General features: G+C 45.1%; 1 protein-coding gene across 1 annotated transcript in view; it reads right to left on the bottom strand.

The window, feature by feature from the left end:
- Positions 1 to 1,653: 1,653 nt before the first annotated feature.
- The window catches only part of MERTK (MER proto-oncogene, tyrosine kinase), a 72,218-nt gene continuing 61,694 nt past the window's right edge, over positions 1,654 to 12,177 (bottom strand). Inside the window, exons 16-19 of the mRNA XM_019516112.1 lie at positions 10,734 to 10,843; positions 9,433 to 9,592; positions 8,793 to 8,929; positions 1,654 to 2,517 (exon numbers count right to left, since the gene is read on the bottom strand). Coding sequence (XP_019371657.1) covers positions 2,010 to 2,517; positions 8,793 to 8,929; positions 9,433 to 9,592; positions 10,734 to 10,843 — 915 coding nt within the window. The 3' untranslated portion in view covers positions 1,654 to 2,009. The remainder of the gene's footprint in view (positions 2,518 to 8,792; positions 8,930 to 9,432; positions 9,593 to 10,733; positions 10,844 to 12,177) is intronic.

Raw genomic sequence — 12,177 nt, 5'->3', positions numbered from 1 at the left:
CCAGAAAGGAAACAAAAAATTGAAAATGTGAATTTTAACTTTTTTAATATACAGTGTGGTGACTTATTTCAGAACGTCTGTTTGGGATTTGATACAACTGTGCACAAAAAAATATGTCAGCTGAAATGACATAGAAAAGTTTGGGTCCAATAAAACATCCCAGTTGGTCAGAAATACTTTTGTTATTTATTTGGGCAAAGGAAAAAAAATCTTGGAAAAAAATGTAGTTTGGGGTTGACCAGAACTGAGCTTTCACGTGCAGCTTCTGAACAGCAAATTTTCTGATGATTTGCACAGCTCTCTATAGAACAGTCCTATTTTGTTTAAATATAGTTGACAATTGGTCCCTGTTACTGTTGGGTGCTTTCTCAGCTTCTTGCAGACAGGTAAGCTGTTCATACAGCAAAAATAGCTTCCTCCCAGCTTTCCAATTGTACTATGCCATTGAGCCAAAAGCTGTATAAAGTTTGCAGCTGGCTCTGAGCTGCAGTGCCTAACACCAGCCCTGAGACAGCTGCCAACTGAACTTAAAGAAAACATAGTTACATGGGACTGGAAGGAACCTTTTGGACTGAGTTTAGGGCCCTGCTGTCAAGTCACGTAATTCCTTTTATAACCTAAGTGAGCTACAACTTGAAACTAGGCCGGGGTACCAGCCCAGACTGCTTCAACTGGGAGGCTGCTCTACAACCTTACTGCTCTGATTAGAAACCATTTTTTCTTTGTTAGGTAGCCAGACAGCATGTATAATTACAGGGGACATCTCATCAGGGTCCTGTACAATGGCAGTGATGTTGCCCCTTTGGCTGGAAATACTTTTCTGGGTGCATTCTAGAATCACATCTTTCATAGCTGCATCATGCTGGTGTCTCACACTCATCTGATACCCTGGGATCCTCCTCAGCTATTTCCAACTGATAAGCTCCCCTTGTAGCTAAAATGCCTCCTAACTCTGCATCATTGATAAATTTCATTAGCACATTAGTATACCCTAGACATTAAATCAAAATCCTGAACAAGATCAGACTCAAGATTGATACTGGTGGAGTCCCTCATGGAATGTTCTCCCATGTCCAGCTTGCAGCTGTAAGGGGCTGCCTGATTTTCCAGTGAAGTGATGATTTTGTAATTGCACGTGCACACCTGCACGCACAAACACAGGACCAAGATTTCTGTGCAACCCTCTTTAGGGTGCTGATGATATAATTCAGAGGTGTCAGCTCAGGCACACAGTAGGGTCGCTGCTCTGAGAAAGAACTGTGAACAGTTCTTGCAGAGCTACCAAAGAGGCACAGTTCTTTGTAGAGCCATATGCATATATGGGACTTCATGGTGTTTGTGCACAGAGCAACTGTGTGTGTGTGCACACATACACACAAGCGATTGACTTGTTGTCAGTATAAAGTGTCATCAGAAGCTATAACATAGCAGTCCCTACTTTTTACTATTTCCCAATATGACAAGCCTTCCAAAATACCAGGGGAAATATATGGAGATCAGTTTTACCTATCTGTCCTATCGAGAAGTGCAATTCCATAGTAGATGATATAATTGTGCCTCTCCCATTATAAACCCCTAATCAAGCAGGTTTTAAGCATCAGAAATATTTCAAAACTATACTAGCATTTACTCCATTTAATAATAAAAAGCACAGCATGAGAAACATCATTTTAATATTGACATATATACATAGAAAAATCCTCTAGGAAAGGGAAAAAACTCTGATACAAAAATAGTAATAACAGAAGAAATAAAATAGAACAAAATAGACAGGCTGTCATTTATTAAAATATAATCTCATCTCTCTTTCTATATATAGATTGCTATAGATAACACTTTATACAAGTTCAAAGAGTTCATGGTTCTGTGGCCACCAGTTAGACCGTATTTGAAGAGCGTATTTTCCTATAATGCTCATTCTGTAACACACAAACATATCAAGTGAAATCTTTGAGCCACAGAACAGCTCAGTTCTCCAATTTTCAGAGTCCGAGAGCCCAGTTTTTGTTTCACAGCAGAACTTCAGAATCCTCAAATGAATCATCTGCATACAACAACGTGTCTGCTGGCAGGCTGCTCAAGGGCAGTGCGCCTGCCTCAGGCCAAGAAGTTCCATTTGGAGAAACATCATGTTGCAGCAAAGGAGTGTTCACCTGCTCCACTGTCCTGGCACCAGCCACTGCATTTTCAGTAATCCGTTCTACAATATACCTTTCCTCCTGCTGCTCACTTTCATGGACATCAACCTTGACAACAGCTGCATGTGATTCTTGGGAGCAGGACTCAATGATATCATTGGGATTGAGATCTGTGTCTATCTCAGGGAATCCTGAATCTTTTGTCAACTCCTCCTCCTCCTCCTCTTCCTCTAGCAGGCTTGTGTTGATGTAAATGACATCTTCAGACCCCTTCACCTCAGGCAAGCTTTCCAGTAGCTTCTCTAGCTGGATTTTTAACTGTGAGAATGTAGGTCGGTCCACAGGATCTGCTTTCCAGCAGGAGTACATTATCTTATACCTGCAAGCACAAGGAAGTTGTTACAAATGACTAGCTCCTCAGGAGACTGAACTGTTAGCTCAGTAGTACTGAGTTACACCATGCATGCAGATAGAAGAACATTATTCAAAACAAAAGAGATGGACCCAAGAGGATACATAACTATTGAAATGTGCATTAATTTACTAGAGATATATAAAGTTTTAAAAAACACAACAAACCAGGCAAAAAATAGTCACACAATATTGTGTCACTAGTTCTGTAGTCATTATAGTTAAATGTATATCTCAGATTCATAAAACAAAAGTTGGCCTTCTTTAGCATCTTGACAGTGCCTCCAATACTTCACTGTCAAGTCATTTCTACACCTGAGCTAATATTACCACACTTGAGTTCAGGGGCAGAGCCAAGATTTGGCATACAGAGGTACAGAAGCAGCCACCTGTGCTGCAGGAGTGGTTTCACCCCACTCCCAGCAGTGTGGGTAGACTGTGCCACTGGAGCCTCAGGGGACTTTTTTAGTCTCCAAATTAGGTGATTGCTCCTTTCCTCCATGCTCAGAGGCACATCCCCTTCCCCTCTCCCCAGCCTGCCTACTGCTACTGCTTTCCCCGTGGTCCTGGGGCCTGGAAGGCAGGAGAAAAGGAGGGGAGGGGAGGGGACCTGCCCCTGAGCACAGAGGGGTAGGAGGGGGATTCTTACATGTCTTGGGGACTTTAAAAAGTCCCCAAAGACTCCCTCAGTGTGATCCAATCTAAAAGGTAGTGCAGCTACACCACTGCACCCCCTCTGAATCTGTCCCAGTATCAGCTTAAAAACACTAAATCACTGGATATGCAATATAATTTGCCAGCCAAGAGGGTGAACCAATTTCTGACTATTTGCTTTGGGGAGAAGCATTTAAAATACACAACTTCAGGGCTGGAATAAGAGTCATGACAATGGTAATTGGGCAGGAGTCCCACTGAGAAAGTCAGGCTTTCCATGCAGTTCTTTTGCCAAACAATTGTTACAACTGTGCTGACGGAGGGGTGGGTGTGGAGAGAGTGCAAAGGGAACTCTATGACCTACTCCCATGTTAAATCCAAATGAGCTGCACACAGGGCACTGGGGAGAACGTGCTCAAGAAATATGTCCTGCTCAACTCACAGGTGTGCCACTCTTTTCACAGAGCAGGTAGAAAATAATTACCTGAAAAGCTTAGTGAAAGCAAGAGGCAGAAACTTTTGCCAACAGAATCTTTGCTTAGAGCTCTTGGCTACTATCTTTGAGTAGGTCCCTTTTTAGGAGGGTTGTAATGTAACTTCCAGTGGCTTGTTTATTTAAATGATTTCCTGCTCCTGGCCACTGGGGGTTTTTAAAATATTTTCAGCTGTAATTACACACAACAAACCCTTGCAGACAAAGGCGGCTTAGCCAACTTTTAATACAAACCCTCTGTGATCTGTCCAGAAACATAAAACTCCTACTGCTCTCTGTAACATGACAACTTCTCTTTCCTCACAGATTTATAGATATTATGGGCAGAAGGGTCCACTATAATTACCTCTGTTGACCTCTCACAGTGCACCACTAGGAGCCAGACGCCAGCAGTCGAAGAACCCTGCACCCTACCGATAAGTCTGGTGGAGCCAAAGCAAGTCTTTTGGAAGCCATAGGCAATCTGGAGAGAATCCCAGCTAGCCCAGGCCTATGGTTAATTAGCTTTAATGTTAAAAAACTGACATTCATTCCCCATTTGAACTCTCCTGACTTCAACTTCCAGCCACTGTGCTTGGCTCTCCCTTTGTCTGACAGATCAAAGAATCAATCTTGTCTACACAGCTGTATTTATATCCTGTGATCATGTCACTCTTCACTCATCTGAAAGGGCTGAATTGCTGCTCCTGAACATGCTTTCCCCTCCTTGCACTTCCCTGCACTAAGTCCTGTGTGGTGGTCCAGGAACTCTCAATAAACCTGGGGCAGAGGAGACAGTGGCTTAGCACCTCAACCCCCTTCAAACCTGGCCTTGTGTCCCTGATACAGTGAAGAGCCAGCTGTGCTGGAAAAGCAGAGACCCTGGCAGGTACTGGGGATCAGTGGGAGGCTGGGGATCTCTCTGCGCTGCCCCTGTGCCTCCACCGGGGCCCTGATGGCCAGCCCTCCTAATGACAAGGCTCTCTGTTGAGATAGCAAAGTCAGATTAGGACCTGATCCTGCAAGCTTTTGCATACACTAATCCCAACAGCTCCAATGGGCCTACTCAGGGGAATAATAGAACTACCACAAAGGAGCTTGCAGGGTCAGGTCATCAGCCCACTACAGCTTTGCTTTGCAATCAGTGCCTGGGCAAATTCACTGTCAAAACCTCACACATTCATAACAGAATATTTATATGTTTGGAGCAGGTTGCTTTCTGAGGTATTTTACAGCACCCCCAGGAAAGCAGTAGTGGTTCTCTTATCTTGTAAAAATAAGCAATCAAAATTGGGGGGCCATCAGTGGGTAGCAGAATCCTTCTCTCTCAGTAGGCACAGGTTCACATTCTGACTAAAGAGAAAAGGTGGCAATCTTCTTACCCACACTAGTCCACACCCACTGAGCAGGACTCTGCTCCAGAGCCTAGGAAATCAGGCTACTGTTGATCAGATCTGATGGGGACCTAACTGTAGAAGAAGGCCAGCACATCTCATGCGACTTATAAAACCTCCAGCTACCCCTGTGCTGAGCCTAATATCCTGTGTTTGACTGAACTACATCTTCTGGAAAGGGACCCAGTCTTGATCTGAAGACACCAAGAGATGGAGAATACAGCAATCCTCTTGGTAGGTAGAACCAGTGGTTAATCACCCTCTATTAAAAATTAGTGCTTTCTGCATTCTACACTGTCAGTGAGCTCCTGAGAACCTGGTCCTTCTGCTCCCTGAAGAAACCTCAAGTAACTAATTAGGTCACTTCTCAGTCTTCTGTTTCATACTGCAGACAGTTTGAGTCTGTTGGTCATTTTTCTATTCCTGAGATCATTTTTGTGGATCTTCTCTGTTAAAAGGCAATGAATCCTCACCAGTAGTTCACTGAAACTTAGGAAAAAGACTTGGCATTTATCTAAGGAGGATGCTGGAGTGTTCAAAGCAAAGGGAAAAACACAACAGATCTGGAAGGTCCTACAAAGCACTGTGCAACATCAGTGAAACAACTCAGTGGCTCTTACCAGCTAATTAGTAACCTGGGCTCTCTTCTGAAAAGAGATCTGCATGTGCTTTATATGTCCTACTGAAAAAAATTCTTGCAAGAAGACTGGTCTATTTGTATTTCCTTTAAACAGCATGTTGTGCAGCATAACGGTGGAGGTTTGATGCTAGATACCTATAGAATCCCAAGCTTGCACACAAATACAATAAAGCCCATAACATCTAGGGGAGAGAAGCCTACTCTTTGGTCCTACCAAGCTGCCTAGAGCCAACGGGCTACTAATAACATTGTTCTGACCAGTGTCAGTGAAAATACATAGGTTTCTCTTATTATCTCAACCCAACAGCTCCTTTGGAACCAAAACAATGTGCTTGACTCCTTGGGTTAAAAACTCTATCAGGACAAGTTAAGCACATAAGAAGATGAGACCAGCTTGGCCCTTTCTTATCTGTACCACCATTGAAACTAAAAGGATTTTTCATATTAAAAACACCAGCCAGTCACCCCATGCTTATGTATATTCTGGAGATAACTTGATCTGCAGAAGCAGGTGCAGCTCCTTTTCCAATTCTAGGGAGGTGCTGCAAGTGGCAGTTGCACAGGTCTGGAGTGCTTTTCAGCAAAGACAGCAATATTGTTTAGGCAGCGATCCTCAGCCTTTTGGCCCTGAAGGCTAAATGAGTGGTGCAGGGCCAGTCTCCAGGATGGATCAGGCCCTGGGGCTAGGCACCACCCCCTCCCTACCCCACACACTGGGATTGGGCCCTGGGAACCGGTGCTGCCCACTCCGGCTCCCCATATGCCATAATTGGGCATGGGGAACCTGGCACCACCCCCTCCTAGTGCCCCACACTAAGATTGGGCCCTTGGACCCAGCACCACCCCTGCCCAGTTCTGTGTGGTGAGATTGAGACTAGCCTGTAGGATAGGAGTTGCACACCCCAGGTTTAAGTAAAGAAAACAGTTTAAGGACCGCTATAACTTTTTTTAATTTGGATTGCATAAAAAATTAGTTCCAGCCAAAAAATTAAAAATTACTTCACAGAAAGTCTTATTTATTTGACTTTTTCTTTTAAAATGATCATTTAATCTGAAAATGTTTTAAATTTTTAGTAGAGGATAAGTGCTTTCGTAGCCACAATGGACCAGAAAATATAAAAGAAGCATGGGTTTTTTGGTGATATTTTTTATTGGAACAGCATAGTTGGGAGATGTTAGACTCATTTTGGAGCACCTGAAGAGAGATACTTGGTGCCCAAAAGCTTGTTTAAAATCTCTCCCAAATATATAGTTAGTCTAATAAAAGATATCACCAAGAAAACTTTGCTTCTCACTAAATTCCTTTTAATATTGAAGAAATAAAAAGGGGCTTAATAATCTAAAATGCAACTGATTGTTGTTTTGGATAAAACTAAGGGTTCACTGATAGAGGTCTTAGGGGCCGATACCAATAGCTGATTTTTAAGGAGGCATATCGACTGATACTGATCCAATTTCTGATACAGCTGCATTCAACTGGTAAGTGCATCATGGTGGAAGGGGAGAGGGGAGGGAAGGAGTGTGCAGGGGTAGATCAGCGCTCCCCATGGTGAGGAAGAGGGCAGGGACAGAGGCAGGCACTGCCCAGCCAGGGAGGGGTGGGACATGGGATGGAGCCATGGCTTCTGGGGGGAGGGGGTAGCTCCCGCTGCTGCACACACCCCAGGAGGGCACGGGGGGAGGGGAGGGCATGTGCCCCTGGATCTGTGTGGGGTGGGGCAAGTGGGCTGCAGCTGCTGGCTGAAGCCAGGGCTGCACTGCGCTCTTCTTAGTGGGGGCTGGACTTGGGTGGGGGCTGCAGCCACCCCAAATTTTGCCATAGCCCCACTCCAGCACTGATGCCACCACCTGCCTGGCACAGCCCCAGCTCTTCCCTGCTCAATGCCCCGCCTCCACCCATGCACCAGAAAGACCCAGGGCTGCACCAGGCAGGTGGCGGTGCTGGGAGCAGGGCTATGGTGAAACTTGGGGTGGCTGCAGCCCCCTCCATAGCCCCCGCCTCAAGGCCAGCCCCAACAAGAAGAGCTTGGCTCTCCCAGGGTGTGCACAGCAGTGGAAGCACCCATCCGACGAGCCGCAACTCCATCTTGCACCCCAACCCACCCACACTGGGCAGCGCCTGCCTGCCCCCTCCCTCACCGTAGGGTCATTGGTCTGCCTCCACCCCATGCCCCTGCCCTCCCCTTCCACCACAAAGGACTTACCAGCTGAAGGCAGCTCTCCACGCTGTTGTGCTCTGCTCCTTGCTGCCTACATGCTGCACTGTGGCTGCATGCATGCAAAAACATTTATCGGCCAAATTATCAGCTGCATCGGGTCGATTTCTAATACAGACAGTTTTCTTTATATCGGTACCGATCCAATATCAGACCGATGTATTGGTGCACCTCCAGATAAAACAGAACCATTTTTCCCCATTTTTGGTTTTACTGGTAAATTAGAGGGATTGTTAGAGACATGCTATTGATATGACAATTATTTTAAGACCACCTGCATTCTAAGAGTACATCTGAATTAACTGCACCTCTGTAAAACTACTCCCAAGTAGTTTCAAGCTGCTTCAATGGCTACTTGCTTGCCATTTATAAAATTCAAACAGAAACAATGGCTTTAGTTTCTGGTAGACTTGGGAACCCCTAAAGAAAAGGGTTGGCCCTCCACTGGTGTAAATCAGCAAAGCTCCACTGACACCAGTGGATTTTCGGCAGCTGAGAATTTAGCCCCAGACATTCTTTTCACAATTCTCAAAAGAAAAAACTAATTCATATAATTTGTATCAATCAGCCATCAGCCAGCATTTTCTTCCCCCAAACTTCAGCCAAACTCAGGGCTCAGCTGCAAATGCACGATAGGGGTTAGCTGCTGTGTTCACAAAAAGAACTGCTTAGTTATCAAGAACCACATAAATATGAGAACAGTGTGATGAATAATATGCAGCAGAACTATGCAGCAAACGAGGTCAAACACAAACACTACATGAATTATTTAAACAGCCATGACTGACAAGGACAAGCATGTTGGTGTGCAACGTGGTTGTCCACATGCCATGCTTAAAAACCCAAGGAATGCATACAAATACTCACATCTCATCTAAGCAACCTTCTGGCTGTTTCAACCTGTGACCATGAAAAAGGTAGTCATAGATTTCATGGTTCTGCACTCCTGGGTAGGGAGTCATTCCACGGGTTGCTATCTCCCACATTGTGACACCAAATGCCCACTACAAAGAACAAAGAAAAAAAGCATGTTAAGCTGAAACTGACATTTCCAGAAGGAATGAATGAATCATTTCATTAGGAAAGGTCATTTCCTAAAGTCTATCAGGATCTTGTACAATGTTGTTAGCTATATCCACAGTAGCATGGTCTTAGTTGGAAACAACATGAAACATCAGATAATAGCTCAAAGCCCACTGAATAAATCTTTTTTCCAGGACATTATATAGGCAGGGAAAGATCAATGCACTACTCAAAAATATTGCTTGTGATGACTGTCAGGAACTGTCATCATTTTTTCGCTTATGTGGCTTTCACATTTACAAGAAATGAACACAAACGCACCCACACACACACACAAACCCTCACGCACTGTTATTAACACAGGTTCTAAAAATACAGAATATTAAAATATCCTTAGTGACCTGCCTTTAGCACCATTGTCTGCATTACTGAAGACTAGATTTCTAATGGTGGGGTGGTAGAGGTCAGTGCCCTGTTTACATACCACGTCACTCTTGGTTGTGTACACCCGATCTGCAAGGCTCTCTATTGCAATCCATTTTACAGGCATTTTTGCGATACGCCCCTGACGATAATAATCTCCACTATAAATCTTCTTTGATAAACCAAAATCTGCTACACACACAGTCATGTCATTCCGTAACCTGTCAGTATTAGAAAGAAAATACTAACATAAATGCCTATACAGGCAATGTTTATTTATTCCCAGGTATAATGTTACCTGTACACATACTGGCTACTGGAACCAGGGCCCTTCAAGCACCTCCCAACTGTTTTGACTAGGGTGAATGGGCATTTCAAATGAGAGAGGTAGAAGTGATATTTTATGTTCTCTCTTTCCCCCATTTCTATTGCAGTTTGGGTGGAAGTCTATTTCCTTTTCGTTATCTAAGAGGCATTTTTGCATGCAGGTACCCATTCTATTCCCAGATGAGTTATCCTGCACATGTAGATAACTGTGTACATGTGCACCTGGATACAAGTCCCAAAAACAAAATAATGGAGGGGGAAGGCACTCCTCAATTTTAGCCCCAACAGTGGCTAAGAGTCCAAAGCTCCTCTGTGGAGTGGTTATGGCAATCTTGTGGGAAGCTGGAAACCCCAGATTCTAGACTTCATCAGGGCTCAAATTACACTCAGAATGGGGGGATCTATGGTGGTGGCAGCTGGAAGGAGCTGCCACCACCACCTGAGCTGCTTAGAAAGGCACAGAGTAGGCTGGGGGCTCTCATCTCTTACGGGGGAGCTCTTATGAGGGCACTTTGGTCTCTTATAGAGGGGCTCAACCTCACAAGTCCCCCCTGAATTTCGAACCCTGGACCTTATCCAGGAGGGGGTTTGAACATGTTTCTCTGACTTCCCAGCAGTGCTCCATCTACTATGTCACAGGATAGACAATATCCTCTCCAGCACTTCTGAAACTGAGCCACTTCCCCTTGAATTTACTAGTTATTGGAAAAGATGGCTGGAGGACAGGGCTAGGGCAAGGGCTCTATGTCACTAGGAACAAGGCTCAAGGCTAAAATCCAAGACATGCTCTTCTAGGACAGAAGCTGTCTCACTGAGCCACATACCCTCTGGCTTATTCTCTTCCTCCTGGCCCCACATATTCTTCTTTTGTGGCTGCCCAGGGGGACAACTTGAAATGGACTTTCAGAGAAGGGTCATGAAAATGCCTGACCTGTGGGGTAGTAGTATGCTGAGGAAGGTTTATTTTCACTCCAACAGAGATTTTTCAGGCTAGGGTCTAGCTACCCATAGTGAGACAGAGAAAACCATACTTACATGCAGTTTCGAGCAGCTAAATCTCTGTGGAGAAAATGCTTGCTACTCAGGTACTCCATTCCTAGTGCAATATCGATCATAAACTTCAGCAAAGTCTGCAGTGGTACATACTGGGAAGAGAAGAAGGGGATTAACACATGTAAGCAGTACATAAGGGAGGCAACATTACAGGCTCCAGGCATTACACCCTCATCTCCCATTTAAATCAGTAAGAGGAAAGCCAATTTAAAATGTTGGAAAAAGTACTCAGTGGTACACAGGATTTGGCCCTGAATAGGAATGATACACTTCCTGTTTCTAGAGGGAGAAAGGGAAGCCCATTTTCCATTCCCACACAGTGGACAATGGACAAGGCTCTCTGATTACTGCAGAAGTTCATGGTACAACACCAGTTAGCTTTCCCTTGGTTTACAGAACATGCAGACCTATCCAGAGAAGAAATGCTGAAATACCTCACTGGTACTGACAACAAGGAGTCAAATGAAACAATGTAACAGGAACAAAACAAACAACTCTGCTGCACTGTGTGACACTTAACACTGATAGATACAAGCAGACCTAGACAGGCTGGCATGTTGGGCAGAACACAACCAGATGAGGTTCAACGCAGAAAAACACAAAGTGCTCCATCTGGGATGGAAGAACCCCCAGCACACCTACAGGCTGGGCATTGCTAACGTGACCAGCACTACAAATGAAAGGGATCTAGGGGTAACAATAGACCCCAGCATGAATATGAGCCGTCAATGCGATGCAGTAGCTGCTAGGGCCAATAAAAATCTGGCATGCATCAATTGATGCATTTCCAGTAAATCCAAAGAAGTGATTCTCCTGCTTTACTCAACATCGGTGCGGCCACAGCTGGAGTACTGCGTCCAGTTCTAGGTGCCACACTTCAACAAGGACATGCTAAAGCTTGAGAGGGTCCAGAGAAGAGTCACCCTTGAGAGGGTCCAGATATGAGCCTTGCATGTCAAGCCATACGAGGGAAGGCTGAGGGATCTCAGACTTTTCAGCCTAAAGAAAAGAAGGCTGAGATACAGGACCTCCACTTAATTCAGGAGGTGCACAGTCCCACCAGAGGAAATGCCCTGTTGGACCTGGTCCTGGCCACAGGCGATGACCTGGGAAGGGGCCTCCAGCTTCTTGACCAAGCGGGTGATAGCAGTCATCACTTGCTGGAATACACCATCCAGCGCAGGGTGTCAAGGGCCTGCAGCAAGGCGTCAGCCCTAGACTTCAAGAGGGCCAACTTCAATGAGTTGAGATTAGTGGGAGAGGTGCTGGGGTTCTCAAGGGCAGGCAAACTCTGTGCCCAAGATGAGTGGTCGTTCCTTAAGGAAACAATACTCAGGGCCCAAGGGGTGACCATCCCAACAAGAAGCAAGGGGGGCAAGAGTGCCCAAAAGCCCCCCTAGCTCACCAAGGGTATCCGGGAATGCCT

Source organism: Gavialis gangeticus, unplaced genomic scaffold (assembly GCF_001723915.1).
Source record: "Gavialis gangeticus isolate Ggan-Ray unplaced genomic scaffold, GavGan_comp1, whole genome shotgun sequence".
Lineage (NCBI taxonomy): Eukaryota > Metazoa > Chordata > Crocodylia > Gavialidae > Gavialis > Gavialis gangeticus.
This window is presented reverse-complemented; position numbering and strand designations above follow the sequence as displayed.